The 19163-nt window shown below is 32.0% G+C and overlaps 1 protein-coding gene across 3 annotated transcripts in view; it reads right to left on the bottom strand.

The window, feature by feature from the left end:
• Positions 1 to 314: 314 nt before the first annotated feature.
• The window catches only part of LOC142319286 (arylsulfatase B-like), a 35062-nt gene continuing 16213 nt past the window's right edge, over positions 315 to 19163 (bottom strand). For all 3 annotated transcript variants that reach the window (XM_075356391.1, XM_075356392.1, XM_075356390.1), the window contains exons 5-9: positions 8002 to 8257; positions 5306 to 5463; positions 4218 to 4350; positions 2863 to 3018; positions 315 to 803 (exon numbers count right to left, since the gene is read on the bottom strand). In XM_075356391.1, coding sequence (XP_075212506.1) covers positions 349 to 803; positions 2863 to 3018; positions 4218 to 4350; positions 5306 to 5463; positions 8002 to 8257 — 1158 coding nt within the window. In that variant the 3' untranslated portion in view covers positions 315 to 348. The remainder of the gene's footprint in view (positions 804 to 2862; positions 3019 to 4217; positions 4351 to 5305; positions 5464 to 8001; positions 8258 to 19163) is intronic.

Below are 19163 nucleotides of genomic sequence, written 5' to 3'. Positions count from 1 at the left end.
CTAACATCCAGAAGAAATATGCTGAGAAGCTGTCAAAGTACAGGGATTTGGTGGATCAGGTCAGGGAGGCATTCATGGCCATTGGTGTTTAACTTCGCCTCTTCCTGCCGATGCAGAAAGCAGTGATTCTAGACACATGTGCATTGATGAGAAAGTGTATATCGTCTGGATAGTGGATAATGAACCTGAAGCTCTGATGTGTGCCAAGTTGCGGTTGCCACAGAACAACCTGTATGATAGGTTTTTACTTAGTTATGCAATAGTCCTTTGTTGTAAATCAAAATATAGTTTTTTTTTATAAATAAATAACAATGTTTACTATAATTTTTATAAAGGTATATATTTTCATCAATTTTTTTTATTGATAAGATTACAGTAATCTCCCCAGTTCACCCAAGTATTATTGTACAATTTTGGATCAGCATATTTACTACTCATTTTATTTCCTGGTTTTACAGCAGTTTTTCTGAAATAATTTAAATGACTTTCAAATGTTTTAATATTAATATCACTCAAATTATATACTCTATCATAGATATTATCAACCTCACATGGATCATGTTTTATATCAAACAAACAAGGGTTTTTAAATGGTAAACAAGTAGTGTATTTTTTCTTCCCACAATTGATTGTTGACTGTTTCCTTAGTGATATCATTTTTTCATAAGTTGGAAGAATGAAACCAATTCTTACTAAATTATCCGATACTTCACTATTTAAAACAGCTGTTGTATTATAATATTTTCTTCTGCAAGACATACTTTCACCTGTCCATTTATCAAGAAACCCAAGAAGAACTGTTCCTAGATTAAAAACAACAGAAAAAATTTCAATATAAGTTTTTAAATTTTAAAACTATACCAAGATGAAATTTTTGACAAATATAAAAAAAAATGTAATGGAGATATGACTGTCAGCAAAGAAAAAAAATATTTGCTGAAATAGTATGGATGATCAATCTTGCGCAGGCTTAGCATTTATCACATATTTCAAATATTCATTTCTCACATAAAGTAAGAAACAAATTAACAGTGTAGGATGAACATCTCAATTAGTTGTCGTTTCCATCGATAGTCCAGTTAAATGATTGGAAAGTTGCTCCTTTGGAAACTATTCACCTGTTATTTGATGTTTCTAATCTATCTAATTTGTCAAAACAAGGGAAAAATACTTTATTTATGCTATAAAAATACTTCTAATGCTAATTTCTTATAAAGTTGGTCAGGAGATTGGGAATTGTAGGTGGGAGGGAATTTTATTCTTATCCTTGATCTCTTTTACCCAAAGATTTTGGATTCTGTGACTACAGATGTGATCATGCTCAATATTAATGCAAAGAAAGTCAGAACCTTTAAAGTCAGTTCATCCTTGGTTTGATTTATTAAAGGATAGTGATGGCAAGATACTTTCTGTGAACTATTAATGAATGGACTGTTTTCTATATCATAGCTATACAATAAGCCTGATTGTTTTAGTATCTATGCATAAAGACAATCTATCTAATCACTCCTCAAACACATTAAATACCTTAATAAAATATTGATTTTTCTGTCACTGTTCATGCACTTCAGAAAAATAAAAAGAATTTTACAGTGTATGTTGTTGAATGGTAATTCTGAGGGTATTATTTAGTGATGTAATTAATATGGTGTAGTGTATATACTTTTCTTTTCAGACATGATATTAGATTATGAATAGAGAAAGATTGTAATATAATCACATTTAAACTGAATATTTCTGTATTTGTATATAATTTTAAAAAATAATGATAATAATAGCAATTAAGATATAAATTCAGAGCCCATGTTTTCTATAATACATCAATACATTGATATACAGAGTGAGCAGGAAGTCCCTTCACACTAGTTATGAAATTATTAGGATAGGTGCAGCTTAACTTCTATGGATCTAAAATGTCTGTGTGGATTCCAGCATGTTCAAAGCACGGCTTTATGTGCCTCCACATCCAGTTGTTCAATCGCAAAAGCATATCAGAGCATATAACAGCATAACAAAATCATAACATGACGCGGATGGTGTTCCATTTCCTCAAAAAAGTGAATATTATCTTTTGCCAAGAAAAAACATTTAGGTTACAAGAGCTTCAATAAATCATACACTTGTCTGGAAAACATGATGTTCTTATCAATTGCTCTTGGAAAGCCTTCAAGCAATTTCTTTCATGTATAAACAAGTCATTGTCACTCAACTCATTAACTGTGGCTGGACGAAGATTTTTCACTTTCAAGTTCTTCTGCAGAGTTAGGCATTCCAAGATCGACAACGCAAAACCAAACTCTGCAGAAAGTTAGTGTGTTGATTTCATAGGTGGTTGTTGAATCAATGCCTCCAGAACAGCAGGCATTTCAACTTGAGTGCTTGGCTTCCCATTGCATGGTGTATCAAGAATATTTATTTCCCTTTATAAAAGCCTTTTTCTCCCATGTCAGAAACATTTGCTGTGATGGCGATAATTTCCAAAAATGCGCAAGAAGTCATTCATAATGTTCTCCAATGTTTTACCAGTGCGTGGACGTTCATGGACCTACACACAAGCTAACAAAGGGATTTCCCGCTCGCTCCATACTTATAAATATATAGTACAGATATGGACTGCTGTTCATCTTAACATATTATATATTTTGTAGAATTTCATGATTAATTAATATAATAAGAATACATTTAAGTAGTATTTTATTCAATCATCACCTTAGTAAAAATGTATTTAAGGTATAATAATAAAAACCAAAGGCTAGAAATGGGATAAGAAGGTAGAATGGATATATCAGGAGTAATGAATCTTCATTAAAAAATTGAAGATTGATATTGTTTTCTATACATTTATCAAGTATAATACTTTACCATTTACAAATTTGTAATCACGGATCCTTATTGCTGCATAACCAGTAATTTCATCAATATTGTGGAGTATTTCATTTCTTAATGAGGAAGCTCCTTCAGAAAAAACCTTCCATTGATTGATACCATCTATAACGCCCAACTCTTTAACATCTCCACCTACAAAACCAAATATTGTAAGTTAAAATTTGAAAAAAAAATACATAGCATTAGTTCATTTCAAATTCAAATGTAAATAAAAATTACTGTAAGTATATTTAGTTTATAGTAACCATATTATGGTTATTGTTTTAAAAACAATATTTTTAAGTGTCACAATTAATTACTTTTTCTTCCTCTGAAAAAGAAGGAGATGGCAGCAAATTGAAAATCAGGTAACTAAGCATTTAATGTAACAAATTACAAAGATGTTATTAATCAATCTTGTTACTTACACACACACACATATATATATATATATATATATATATATATATACTACAGGATCATATAGGAACCTGAAATGGGCACAACTCCTAAAAATGAGAAGACCACTGCCAAGAAAATATGAGTAATATCTCATGTCAGGCTTAATAAAGCAAGAGAGGAATAACTTAAAACAAAATTATTTATTAATGCCATTTTCCACTGAGACTGTAGTATTGAGTAAGAATAAATAAATGTTGAGAGAATTGTAGTGGATAGGTAGTAGTATCAAATATCCTGAGTTTTAATCTGTCTAGGGCTTTGGTCTACTGCACATCATATTTCCACGTAAAGTCCTCAACCTTTATGTGAATTATCATCTCTCTTCAAATGCATTTAACAAATACTAATTTCTATAAAATTTATAATAGAATTAGAGTCAGTATTTGAAAATAATAAATTGAAGTTACTACCATAATATATCTGGTGAAGTACATGCAAGCTGTATAATTTAATAATAATACAACTATTATATGCACTCTAAGGAAAATAAAACTTGCTTCACATATTTACTGTTGAAAAGTCCAAGTCTATTCTGTAATTACGATGTTGCCATAAGGAAATATTAACAGAGACATAACTGTTCTCATCAATAGTTGTGATGTAACATGTAGAACATGTAATATAACATGAGAAGTCATTCTCATTAAAAGATTTTTATCATCCAACTCTGATTTTTACTCTGCCAGCTCTAGCACAATACAGTGTTTTATTACAAATTCTGTATTTTATATGGTAATTAAGTGTTATAGAGAAAAAGATTATTATTAGTCTGCTTATAAATCAAGAAATTTAATTAAAGTATTAAATAATATTAGTAATTCATATTTTACATAATCATAGAATATGAATAATTAAAAATCATAGGAGAATTCAATGAATGTGTGGATTACCTGCAGCAGAGAATAAAGTTGGTAGCCAATCTGATATATGAAAAAGAGAACTGGAAACTCTTTCACCACTCAACATAGGGCTCCATATAGAGGCTACAGTTCGAATTCCACCTTCCCAAGGAGTTAGTTTTTCCTGTAATTATTATAATTTCATTATTTTAGTAATACTGAAAAGATAAAACAGTTACATACTTCTGTGTTAATATGATAATTTGCTTAATTACATTTTTCCTTTTCCTCTAGGGTTTTAGCACTACTTTTATTAGTTAGGATTCTACAGCGTTTTAGGAAGGATTAAATCCTTACTTAAAATTTATAATGGAATTTATTTATAACATTTTTTTAAATTTGTTGAGTGTTTTTTTTCTGTAAACTTTGCTCTTTTGTTTTTATTTTAATGAAATAAAAGAAGAAAAAACATAACTTTTTACCTTTCACATTTTTTAAAATTTTAAAACGCTCACAATGTTTTACCATTTTCTTCTGACTTAATTACCATATCTACTAATTACCATATCTTAATTATCATACTTATTACTAAAAGTTGTTAGACATGAATAAAAAACTTGTAAGACAGATGTAAATCATTGCACATATTTATAAATTTATGAATCTGTTTAAGCAATTCAAAGACCATTAACAATTCAAAAATAGATAAAAAATGGATAAAATTAAAAATGAACTTACAACCTTAATTTTAAGTCCATTAACAACATTATTGTAAATATTGAAAATAAGATGTATATTAAATCTGATAATAAAATGTTTCATAGGCATGCACTTCTGATTAAAAAACGTACTGACAATCTTGGCTTTCTTAATTTCTTGTTAGGAAATATATTGGGTAAATATAAAGTGCTCAGAAGGCACCTTACCCAGTGGATGTAATGGTTTCAAAGCATTCAGCATTAGGGAAAAACTTACTAACAAAAGCTCCTGATGCAATTATTTGAAGAAGGTCAAATTTGATTGTAAATAAAAAATTATCTATTTAAAATAAATTAAAAATATCTAAGATCTTTTCCAGGATTAGAGATAAATTTTGTTATTTAAAAAGCCATTGTTCAACAGTCAACAAATTTCATTACCCCTTTTAGTGGCCAGTTTGATCCTTTGTTAGCATGGATACCTTCTGTTGCAGCACCATTGTCTGAGAGAACAACGATTATTGAATTCTGTATCATATTTGCCCTTCTCAATGCTGTTACTATTTTACCAACAGATTCATCTAATTTAACAACCATTGCTGCAACAAACAAAAATAATTTTGATTTTATTATTTTAAATAAAATATGTTTTTACGTAATAAAATTGCCATGTGACCACTTTTCAACTATAATCAAATTAAAGTTGAAAATGTTGAAACTAATATAATACATGCAGAAATGAATAAAACAGAAGTATGTTCTACTTGGGGTCGTATATTTTTGTACATAAAATAAAATATCCAACCTGGTTGAATCTGATCAATGTTGGTTAACAGGCAATCAAAACTTTGAGTTCTCTTTTTGTTTAGCATTAATATAAAAATAAACTTTTACAATTCATAAAATTCAAGTCAGTGATTATCATCATCATTAGTACAAGTTGGTCAAGCTGAAGGTTTATGTGTGCTATTTGGGTTCATAAAAGACCTTAAGTCCATACAACTGACTATTGACTAACATTACAGATCTTAACATCAAAATTTTATGATTTAGGGTCTTTCCAATGATGCAAATATTGCTGTAGTAATTTCTTCAAAGGGGCATTTTTTTGGGTACTCAAACCATTGTTAATCATCAATTGTTCCAACTGTTGAAACTTTTGTAGCAGCTGCATTATTGCTACATGTGGCACAGGATCTTTATTAGGAATTTACTAACCTGCAATGTTAACTTCTTTCCAGAAATCAATTTGACCAGTCTATTCCAGAATGCTCTTAATTCATCCTATACAAGAGGCATTCTAGTTTTGTTTCCTTATACCTTGTTGTATATATTCTTTCAATCATACCTCAAGGAGTTATTACTTATTCTGGCATAATTTTAAAAAACAAATTAAAGTTAGAATGGAAATAAATGAATGATAAAATTTTATTTGATTTATTAACACCATTATGAGTATCCATCTAAAGTTGTTAAGTTAAAGTTGTTAAGGTGTAAAGTTAAATTCAATTCTATGATAATTTTCTCTCTAAATAGCCTAATTTATCTGAAACTAAGAGTTTAAAATTAAGAAGATTAATACATGTAAATTTCTACAAAAAAGGCTATTACTTTTTCAAGGCTACAATAAATAATCAGACACATAAATGAACATCTCTTCTGAGACAAATAGTAGCGGAAATAATAACTGTGACAATTTTACTAACCTCACAAACATGTTGAGAGATGTCTAGATGTTCAGACTATGTCTGAAAGGTTTTTTCCATTTTAGGTAGATTTCATAAAAAAGCTATGTATTGTAATGGGTACTATGATTCGACTTCTGGAAAATTTGGACATATCTTTGCGTTACACATCCTCCAGACCCCAAAACCACCATCAGTTCAATAAATTTAATAATCAATAAACATTTAATCACTGATTCGAATACAAATTTAAATATAGTAGAAATTGTAAAAGGATGCGATAATAAAAAAAATTAAATATTTTGAAAAAATATTATATATTCAAGTATAAACAAAAGTTTTATTTTATTAATGTGCAGACAGAATTTGATAATGATTTTCAGGTAGCAGCACATTTATATAATTTAGATAAATTCAAATAACTTGAGTACAGTACTGTATGTATGGCTAGCCACACAATAGAAAAATGTTTATTTTTTTTTAATTTTATATTTTAATATTTATGACTACATATTTTTATATCTTGTCATTTTAATGGTTTGAATTTGATGTGAGACTTGGAAGAAAAAGTTTAACTGATGAGGGAAAATCTCGAAAGCGCTATTAAAAAAAATAATAAGCATAAGGTAAGAAGCATTATCGAATTCTGTACTCTTAGTGATAAACAGTTTTTATACTTTTTATCTTTGATATATATATATTTCACTTTCTTGTGGATACAATAACTCCTGTAATTTTGCACCAATAACTTTCAAATTGATATATAAAATATAACGACCCAAAGTCTCGGTCGAGTTCGTTAATAGGCAAATCGACCAGTGGTCGAAATGGGGGGTCTTTTTCAAAAAAACAAAATATCGCTATAACTTTCTTATTATGTAAATTTTCGAATTCATTTTAAAGTTCCTACTATTCTTTGGATAAGGGCCTAAAACTTATCTAAGTAAAGTTTTTGATATCATCAACCATTAGCCCAGGTGGTGGAAAAAATGGGGTTTCAAAGACAAAAATCATGCCTCCCTTAATAGGCACAGTATTGAATTGGTTTAAAGTAAACATTAGGCCCTCTAAACATTACCTAAAACTGTCTGAAACAATTTTTGATATGACCAACCCTTATGGCAAAGCATGACCAAAATGTTGCAGGAATTGTAAGAAGATGGGGCTTGTGTATTGAGTAAATTTGAATTTTTTCTTTACTTTAAGGTGGAAATCGTTTTTATCCCTTACTTAACATAGGTGAAATCTATTTGGCATGCCTTTCGGCATGCCAAAAGGGCAGTTTACTACATGGCAGTTTTACATGAAATTGAAGAAAGAATATGACAAATTTACAGAAAAATGTCATTGGTAAAGTGGAAAGTAAAAAATATTTAATTCTCTTTAAAAGGGTTTTACACAGTAAAAAAAAATAAATGTTATGTTATAATTTACAAACTTAGGAATTCATACCTGCATATTTTCTTCTCTCAGGATCATAAATGTGAGAAAGTGTTTGTATAACGTGCTCTGGAGCTTGAAGTGGATCTTCATAATTACCTGCATGAGGTGCAAGGTGTGAAAAATACAAAAATAATGACTTTGATTTGTTATGATTTTCAATTATTTTGATACTTTCCTCAGTGAATAAATCAGTTGAATATTTACCAATTCCAGACCAGTCAATATTATCATTTCTTCGCATATCATATCCCTCATATGGTACAAACTAAAAATAAAAATACTTGTTAGGCTTATTTCAAGATTATAGAATTGAAATAAAATTCCATGCAGTTTCTTGATAAAGATAATTCATTCACTATTAATTACTTTAGTTAGTCAGTTAGTCTGCATGTTTATGTTACATACAAAAAGATCATCCAATAAATTAAATGAACAGACAGTTCAAATATTTAATATACTTTTTGACCAAATCTTGTAATCATGCCTTTCTACATATTCTAAAAAAAGTCGTCTATGGTAATTGAATATAATAGTACAAAACAGTGGCACTGGTGTCACTGAGGATGATTACAAGAGGAATTCTTGGTATTGTTAAACTACAGTTTGATTGGTTTAAAAAAAAACTGTTATGCAGGAAAAGAAACTGGGCATTATTATTATTGTTATTCTTGCCTTGCACATCCCTCCAATATGAAGCCACATTAAAAATTGATTTATTGTTTATTTTTTTGTTATTACAACCTCAAACATGCTTTTGCATTCATTGTTACAAGGATAATGAGATGAGATGAAGTAAAAATGAATGATAGATGAAAAAATGTTGGACATTTTTCAGGAATCAAACTTGAGATCTGGAAGCCTGTATGCTTACCACTCTACAGCTCCACCCAGTAATTAGCATCACTTACAATGAAATATATTTTAGATTAGTTAGTTGAGAATAAACTAATGAAAACAATTCAGTGTTAATTTATATTAAACCTATGTTAACTTTTATTATATATCTAATGTATAGTGTTTAACTGTACATTACTATAATAATTACTAAAATTTAAGCAAATTAACCTTGCAGAGAAGAACTTCATAAGACCTTCAAAGACAAATATATGTTTAAATAAAAGTAACTTAAATTAAAAGAAAGTAAAATTAATATGAGTACAAAAGTTTTTCCACAGGTACTCATACGAGTATAATATGAAATACTTATCTTATGATTGCATAACAATCCCTTACCATTTTCACCAGAAATTTATCTTCAGCAGTAAAACCACTGCTATGAAGAAAAGAGTATTGCATTTTATTATAAATGCATATGACATGCATTAAATGGTTTGTCTTTTCTTGTGGCCATTTTCTAATGATCCACTGAACATATAAGACTTACAGTTGAAATGCTCATGATTGTAATGAAACTTCAACCTATTTTATTATATTATTATCCAGTGAATATTTTGCAAACTACTATAGTTAAAAAAATAAAATACTGAATTTTTTCTAAATTTTTATTATTGACTTACCATCATATTTTAAGACTTTTAGTTACTAAATTTATGCTTGCTATGGTTATAAATTTTGTGATATTAATCATCATTAATTTGACTGGTTTGATCCTATCTACCTATTCCTTTTTGGTCTTGTTAATAATTTAACCTTAACATAATTACTATATCCTGCACTCTCAGTAATTTGTTTTATTAATTCCAATCTGTTTCTTCCTTGCATTTTTACCCTACACACATCTTCTCTCAACCAAAATTTCCCTTTTTACATCTACTCTTGTTGCTACTGTCTGATTATTGTACAGATTTTGTACAATATTTCTTAATTGCATATCAGTTCAAATTCCTTTAATATTTTTAACATTTCGTTCCATTCTAAATGATCAAATACCCTTTCTGTTCTACAAATACCATACACAACTAATGTTACGGCAGAAATTATACGTACTTAAATTTGAAATCTAATAAAAAACAAACTATTCAACCAATTTAAAAAAAAAACAAAAAAACTACTATTATCAACACTAACAGTCTTTTATTCTCCACTTGTTTTACTAATTTTTTAATATATATTTTTTCTGCAAGTAGAAAATACACAATTTTTTTGAGTCTTTTGTCACCTAGCTTGACTGATTGCTTTTCATTCTACAGCAGTACCAATCATGTTCAAATTTTTACATCAGGTAGCTCATTCTATCAAGTTATTAAAATATCTATTAACACCTCTTAAATTTCAGATCTGTACCTTTAAGCTGCTCGTTCACTGGAAGAGACTAGGAGTGACTACAGCTGACTTTCATTCGTACAGTTATGAGAGACTGGATGATCGTTCACAGGCTAGATTGTGTGACTATCAGTTGGTGTTTGTAGAAACCTTACTTTTTCCTAATGTTGGCTGGTGTTTTTACAGACTTTTTAAAATAAATTATTTTTAGTCACATGGTGGGAATGGGGGAGAAGGTGAAAATAAATTTTCTTTACATTTAAAGGTATGAGTAAGAAAATACCACTCACATAAATTTGTATTTCCTTATATATATATATATATATATGTACTAGCTGGTAGAGGCTAGCTTTGCCTGCCCAACTGTCTAGCCAGGTAGCTCAGAGCCCTGGACCCCGATGGCCCATTATTTTATTATAATTTTTATGTATTTGACATCGATATTGATAGTGAAAAGTTGATAAATGCAGTTGTGAAAAATCATCTCTATGGAATATGATAGACAAAGGTTTTATCATTCTCGGGATATAAAATGCAAACTATGGATGAACAAATTATAAGGGGGTAATAAATTTTTCAAAGCCTTAAAAAAATATAAAACAGTCTAAATAATTCTAGCGCAATTCTGTGTAAAAATAATGACTTTTCGTTATTTTAACTTGTTTCCACCTTTTAACTTACAGCATCATAACGAACCACACTTCTAACTTGCTCTGCTCAAAATTTTTCAAACTTAAATTGAGCGACTCAACCAATCTTCATCAAATTTTTACATGCACAACTTCAGATATACTAATTGTATACATTATTAAATTTCAATGAAATTGATCTAGTATAGTTTTGTAGATTTTCAAGCTACAAAACTTTATACATAGGCCTATAAATATATAAGGAAACCCCAATTTAAGTAAATGGTATTTTCCTACTACTTAAAACGAAAAGAAAATGCATTTTCATCCTCCATTCCCACTATACGATTGAATCTAATATATTTTTCTACAAAAGTCTGTAAAAAAAACTACAGATAACGATACTATATCTATTATGTAAGCTTTGTACAAAAGCCAACAGGCAAGTTCGCGTGAACTAGACTATAAAAGGATGACTCCAGTCTCTTATAGTCGTGAGAAGATCGAGGTCGTCCAAAACATTGCGTTGCGGACGATCTTTGGAGCTCCTTGGTTCGTCAGGAACGCCACTCTCCGATCTGACGCGAGATTGCAATCCGTGTCCGAGGTGGGGGTGGCGCAGGCGCGCAGATTGTTCGGGAGAGCGGCTGTGTCCGAGCACAGTCATCTTCGGGACATCTGCCGAGAGGACCCAACCCCGACAGTTGTAAGGAAGCGGCCTCACGCCGTACTGGACGAACCACCGTGATGGTGCGGTGCGGGAGCTGAGAATCGACAAACCAGGCTTAGGGTCCTCCATATCGCATGAGCCACAAACGGAATAGCGCGTCAGAGGAGTTTCCGTGGTCGCGAGTGTTTAATTTTCGCGAGTTATACGGTCTCAAGATATCAAGATACGGTAAGTCGTGTTTAAAACAAAAACGCAGTTTTTTTTTTGTGTGTTCTGTTTCTTTTGTCGCAGATACCAACAGCCACCACAATAAATAATTGATTTCTTCACTGCGGCCACGCGGTCCCCCCAACCCCTTCCCGGACACACGTGTGTCTGGAGATTAATAATTATTTGCAGTAAATAATTTCTGTTTACTTCTTCTAAGAAAATCGCCGCCCCAAAACCGCGATCGCGAATAGGTATCACCATTTTGTAAGTTCCCTATTACCTTTCCTTTCAAGAAAGAAGAAGGAGGGAACGAGCCCAGCAGCCATCAGCCCAGCAGTCACAAGCCCAGCACGGAAGAAGGAAGAAACCTGCACTTTCCCCCGTTCAGCCCTTCGGGATTTTGGGAATTTTAAGGTTAACGGTATGTAACTTCGGTTACTACCAATTCTCGGAAAGTGCAGGCCAAAGAAGAATGAAGAGGTCATCGGAAGAAGAAGAAGGAAGACCCTCTACTCGCCCCAACATCACGGACTGGAGTCCGGAACAGAGCCCAGCCTCTGCTGGGCTCTGTTATGGCCGTCTGCTGGGCTCTGTTATGCGTCCTGGAAGGCAGCCATAACAGAAGTGGATGAAGAACCTCTACACAACCTCTCCTTTAAAACTTACAAGTTAAATAAAATAAACCAGCAATTGCGACTCCTCCGGAGTAGGGGTCGCATTGCTCCCTCCTGATAGTTAGTGCCCCGTTGTGGCGTATTCCTGCTAGCCTATTAAGCGTTAGCACCGAAAGGACTTCAGTGGACGGTCTGAAGGGGAATTACGTCGGGAGGACAGGCTTTATAAGCCTAGCCTTCCACGGTCGGCCCATAAAATGGGTTCAACAACGGATTGGAATGCAACTAAATCCGTCTTAAAATCACTAAATAATAAACAAAACTTGAAAAATTAGACCCGCCATTTAAAATAACCTTTTTAAAAAAAACCACGCCCGATTAGAATCATCCAGCAGCAAGGGACTCTGTCCAGGTTCTGCGATAAGTAGGGAGAAATAAACTCCCGCCAACTTTGCATTCCATTCCATTATAGTCGTAACTAATCAAAGTCGGCTATAATCGCTCGTCGTCTCTCCAACAGATGATCAGCCTTAAACATTTGGTACCTGTTATTCATTTTTGAAAACCATTTTATCTTTGGAGCTATACGACATACAAACACGGATCAAGTATTTGTCTAGTCGTTATTTTAAGTTGTTGAATAGGTAATTGTATAAATTACATTGTCATCTCAGATTTCTTTCTGCTTTAAATTACCATTTCTCCCTATATAATTTCTTTAAGAAATGTTATTTTCAAAGGTCGGAAAACAGTTTTAATGACAAAAATTAATACTTTTCTATTTATTCAATGGATCATGTGTCAAATGATGTATGTTTCTGTTACTTCGAAATACATGGTCGTTAAATGGTGCTCCTCACTACCGTATTTATGGACCTTCGGACCTTCGATTGCATCTCAATGTCAGTTTTTCTACATTCTGAGTGTCAGCATCCACAAAATTGTATCTGCGGTGAACACTCAAATGTCTGTAACACTAACTGTTCAAACAGTTATGGGATCGCCATCAGTTACTAACGATAGCAGTGCCCGAAAAAATATTTCCTTTGTTTTAAATAGTTTCTCATTAGTGTGAATACTAACAGCAACAAGGAAGGATTTAATTACGTTGCGTCCAATTTGGCCGAATATCCATCCACTCGCGTGTATAATACGATCACGTCTTATACTCTTAATTATAAAATCTGAACAAAAAACCTAACTATTATGACAACCATCAACTCAGAGATGTCACGTAATTTTACCTCTTTATATAAAAAAAAAACTCACGTGGTGGAGGCAATGTAATCCAAATTTTTGTTGATGTTATAATCGCTTTCCGGCGTTTGAAAATGATATTTCTTAAACATATGACACAATAAAGACTGTAATTAAAAGAAAAAAAAAATCTGATGTGAACACCACATGACTTCATTGTACACCTATTAAATTATAATGCACAATAAAATTTTTATTTATTGTAAAAACGTTTTTACAATCAGAAGTTAATAATTATTAATAAATCAATATATTTAAATTAAAAAAAGGAATTTGAACGATGATTAATTAAGTCGAATTTGAACGATGTGCTCTTGTAAGATCCAAATATTTCATTAATTAAAATTTAATTTTGCTATAACTGGAACCAATGAAAGTAAGTACCACTTATATATCGTTGAAAAGCTCTCAATGAGGGCTTATTACTGCAATTAAGAAAAAGTACAAATCCAAAAAATTTGGATTTTGGGCCTTTTAGGTCACCTGTACACTACGACTTCTTTTCTTTTCAATAAATTGATCGCATGCTTGATTGTGTCTTCGTCTGTAATTACGGCTATTTTACTTACTAATCTATAGCTATTTTGCAGATTTTATGAACGAAGCCTGCCATTTGTTAAGTTTATGAATCTTTTAACTCTTCACTTATTATTAAAATTTCTATTAGCTGTTTTTTGGCTAGTTCTATTAGTTTTAAAAGAGACAAGCCAATTTATATATTTAATTAAGGTAAGACTCCTTCACGTCGGAACAAGAAAATAACTTCCGAACATAATCAACTTTCAAAATCCATATAGAATTTCGGTCCAGTTTATACATAATTCAAAAAGTGTGGTTATTTGCTGGAGCCTTAACATTTTTCCATTTTACCCTATATTTGTTAATTTAAGTGTCTGTATGTCACACTAATGAATCTTTATACTCCATTACCTTCCTTAGCCCTTTAACCTGTACTATCACAGGTAGGTAAAAATTACCCACAGGGAAATTTGTGTTTTTTATGTTAGCGAATCTGATGGTTGGGCGGGCAAACAGCCCCTATGTAAATTCGTGCCAGTTATTCCCGGTCATAGACCTGTGGTTTACTTCCTGTCAAGTTTCTTTGAAAACCAGGTAAACCTTCTTCGTAAACACACCTGGTAAAAATTACCCTCATGTGACACAGAGCCCAGGGGATAGAAGATAATATTTTTTACCTACATATGCCCCAGAGTCCTATAAGTGGTGGTAATTTTTACTATCCTTTGACTTACCCTTCTTTGCTGGCTCTGTTCCAATAATATTTATATCAAGAGTTTGTTTATATGCCTATCACTTCATTATTAACATGAACATTAGTCTTTTCTCTTTTCTTTTCTAATATTAGATGGATCGATCTAGTTCTTCTAAAGATATAAGGAAGAATATTTACTGTATGGATGATCTTGGATTTGCTGAGACAGTGATAAAGCTTTTAATGACAGATGTAGAAGAAGAAGTGTATAAGTTTAATTTTTATCTAGTTACACTTATTTTCAAATAGGTTTTTTTTTCTTCTTGCACAAAAATAACTAAAACATTTACTGTTTTTTTTTTTTTTTTTTTTTTTTTTAGTTGGCTGAGAGTCAACCAGAAACACCTATTCCTGATCCACTAACTTTTGATGACAGTGAAGAAGATCCAAATTATTCACCCCCTCTGTCTGAATTAGAAAATGAAGATTCAAGTGAGGACTACGAGGATAACGAAGAGGAGGCTGCAGCTCAGGAACATAATGCAGTAAGACCTTCCCATGATGAAATCACATTCTCCGATGCACCTCATTTTTATGTTGAAGTAAAGGGAAAGGAGTGGTTTGCTGAATAACCATCCAGGAGGGGTACACCACCCGATTAGAACATTATAAATCTTTGCATACTGCCAGGACTTACTCATTATGCTAAAGAAGTTCTGGGAGATTCGCCTACAGAACTAAATGTTTGGGACCAATTTTTTTCTCCGAATATTATGGAAGAAATTTTGAAGTATACAAACCTCCATTTCACTTTCATCAGAGCATGTTTGGGAGAAAAAGGTTTGAGCTACCACAAGGACTTCCCACTCAGAACTAAATGCTTTTGTGGGCATGCTGGTGTTTTCATTCATCACTAAGCCCAACTGTGAAAATAGCAGATCGCTTTTCAGTAAAGATGTAACTAGGCGTCCTATATTTAGAGCAGCTATGTCTGTTAACAGATTCACAGCTACAAAAGACACATTACAGTTTGAAAATCCTTACACACAAACAACTTGGAAGGCTACGGATCTAGTTGCCCCAATATCTAATACTTCTTCCATTCTGATAGGCAACTGTCAAAAAAATGTATGTTCCCAGCAAATATACAGTCGACAAAACACTTTTGCCATTTAGAGGAAAAAGTCCATTCACTGTCTATATGCCAAATAAGCTGGCGAAGTACAGTATCAAACTAGTGAATCTAATGAATGCAAAGACGTCCTGCTTAAACAACTCCTACATTTATAAGGGGAGAGGCTCAGATGACGAATCTCTGTTTCCTGAAGAGAAAACTCTCATGGTGCCTAATCAGGCCTTACTTCAAGCTTAAAAGCCAGTCCACAGTACAAATAGAAACATAACTCCTGACAATTATTTCAGCTCCATTCAAGCTGTTAAAGAGCTGAGAAAGTGAGGACTCATCTATGTTGCACTCTCAAAAAACAAAAGGGATACACTCCCCCACCTGTATTTCTGGTTACTCATCGACAGAGGCCTTGAATGATACACTTTATGGTTTTTCAGATGGCATGACACTCCTCTCTCAGAAAGTGAAGAGCAATCGTATTGTCCTTCTTGTATCAAGTATGTACAGTAGCAGTGGAATTGATGAAGAAACAGGCAAATCAAAAATCTCTAACAAACTTAGGAGCTTGATTGAAAAAATCTATCACTCTTGAGTGTAAGAGGAACAGAAGACAGGGAAATTGCTGGTACTTCATCTACAATCGCCAGTGATAAACTGGAAAAAAGAAAAAACTGTTCTTTATGTTCATATACAAAACAAAGGAAAACTATCAACATATGCATAAAGTGTAAACAGCCCATGTGTATGGAATGCTCCAGAAAATTATGTGTCAGTTGTGTTAAAGATTTGTGGTTTTGAAACTTCAAAACTTTTTGTATTACAAAAACAAATAATCAGAAAATGTTTTAAAAAATTTCTTGAAGACTGTTGTGTTATTTAGCTGTAAATACTGTTCTATATGTAATTAGAAAGTTCCTTTTTTTATTCATTTATGTCTATTCTGAAATCTGAAATGTAATTCTAAGTGTGTTCCTGATTTTATTAAATGTAATTTGAACCTGCAATATATTTTATTTTGAGCTATTTTGAAGGCTGTTAGAATGTAATATATCAGATATTGTGAAAAATAAATATTTCATATTACTTTAATTTTATTTATTTATGTGCGATACATAATGATAAAGACCTTTTCTAACAGTTTTAATGAATACTTATATGTAACAACCACTTTACTAGAAAATAAATTTGAAAATGAGCATGTAGGCAATTTTTACCTACACCTGACCAAAGATCAAAAGTTTCGCTTGTGACAGAACGGGTTAAACTAAAAATCCCTTACTTTTGTAAAACAAAAATCCAACATTCCAATCTAATATCCTCTGATAATGAAAATCTTTGTTTTGGTAAAACCATCTATTTTTTTCTCACTTATTATTGTAATAAGAAATTTTATCAATTCAGTAGGAAGAATAAAAAATGTAATAACTATTTATTGATTTTATAAAAATCATAATTTTCCAATGACTCTAACCCATTGTAAAAATAATTATAATAGGCATTTGTTTATACATATAAATATGAAATTAATTTATTGTTAATTACTTTCTTTTTCATTTTCATGGAATCCTGCTAATTAGAAAGAAATTGCTTATTAATGATTTAAAACTAACTGTAGCTAAATTATTATTTTTGTGAATTATTTGTCTACAGTGATTATGAAATTAATTTGTAATTATGAAATAATGATTAATAACTTAATACCTAAACTTTTGAATGTTGATTTAAATCCTTTAAATCCAAATTCCAAAGAAACCTCAGAAATTTGTGGAACACTTTGATTCTCAAAGACAGAGATAAGTATGACTTTAAGTATTATTTGTTTTTTTTTTAGAGGGAAAATGTGATGAAAAACATATTTGGTTTACAAGTATGTATCAGAATGCTTGGCATTACTTTCTGTCAAGGAAACTGGAGCAAGAAGAAAAAATCTTGTTACATCAAGGATAATCAATCTTCAACTTTAAAATGAGATGCACATGTGGTAAAGAAGTATGTAATCTAAAACTTTATTATCAGTGTTGTTCATTGAACAACACATAATTGTTACGTAGATATACTGTTTCCAATTAAGGAAAAACTCCGAGATTTGATCTGTCTTCAATCTCTATCACAAAAGTATGAATAAATTGTGAAAAATAATGGATTTTGATTTTAAAAACTGAATAGAACACTGGTGCTATTTGAATCTGTATACGAGGTGTGATAAAAAAAATACGGTGAATAATTCTTTATTAAAAAAACTAATAAGGTTACATATAATTCGATTTAATCTCCTTCAAAGTACTGTCCTTGGCTAGCAATGCACTTATCCCAACGCTGACTCCATGACTGGAGGCATTTCTGGAAGGCCTCTTTCGGAAGGGCTATCAGCTGTTCGGTCGTGGCCCTCTCAATGTCAGCAATGGTGTCAAAACGTTTTCCTTTAAACACAGTTTTAATTTTTGGGAAGAGCCAAAAGTCGCATGGCGCTAAATCCGGTGAGTATGGCGGATGTGTACAGACAGGAACACTTTTTTCGGCCAAAAACTCGCGAATGAGAAGCGAGGTGTTACACGGCGCGTTGTCGTGGTGAAGAAGGAAGCCATTGGTCCATTTTTCTGGTCGCTTTCTTCGTACGTCGTTTCGCAAACGTTGCAGTACACCCTTATAAAATTCAGAGTTTACAGTTGTTCCCCTTGGAACGAATGATCGCACTATGCCCTCACTATCGAAAAAAACAATGAGCATGACCTTGATGTTGGATTTTGACTGACGTGCCTTTTTAGGCGATGAACTGGTTTTCCATTGGGAACTCTGCATTTTGGTCTCAGGGTCATAGCCATAGACCCAAATTTCATCTCCAGTTACAATTTTGGCCATGAAGTCCGGATCTGCATGAAGACGACCCTTCAACTCCGTGCAAATTGACACACGATTTTCCTTCTGTTCATCAGTCAAAAGTTTGGGAACAAATTTTGCACTCACTCGTCTTATTTGCAATTCATTAGTTAAAATGCTTTGAACGGATCCGTACGAGATGTTAAGGTCTTCCGATAACTCTTGAATAGTCATTCACCTGTTTGAACGAACCATTGTTTCCACTTTTTGCACATTTTTAACTGTTTTTGAGGTTACTGGACGTCCCGCACGCTGCTCGTCTTTAACAGACTCATTTCCGTTTTTAAATCGGTCATACCACTGGTACACAGTCTTCAAAGTTACCACATTATCGCCGTACACCGATTCT

This window comes from Lycorma delicatula, chromosome 2 (genome assembly GCF_047948215.1).
Source record: "Lycorma delicatula isolate Av1 chromosome 2, ASM4794821v1, whole genome shotgun sequence".
NCBI lineage: Eukaryota > Metazoa > Arthropoda > Insecta > Hemiptera > Fulgoridae > Lycorma > Lycorma delicatula.
The sequence above is the reverse complement of the archived record's forward strand: the minus strand, read 5'-3'. Positions and strand labels throughout refer to the sequence as shown.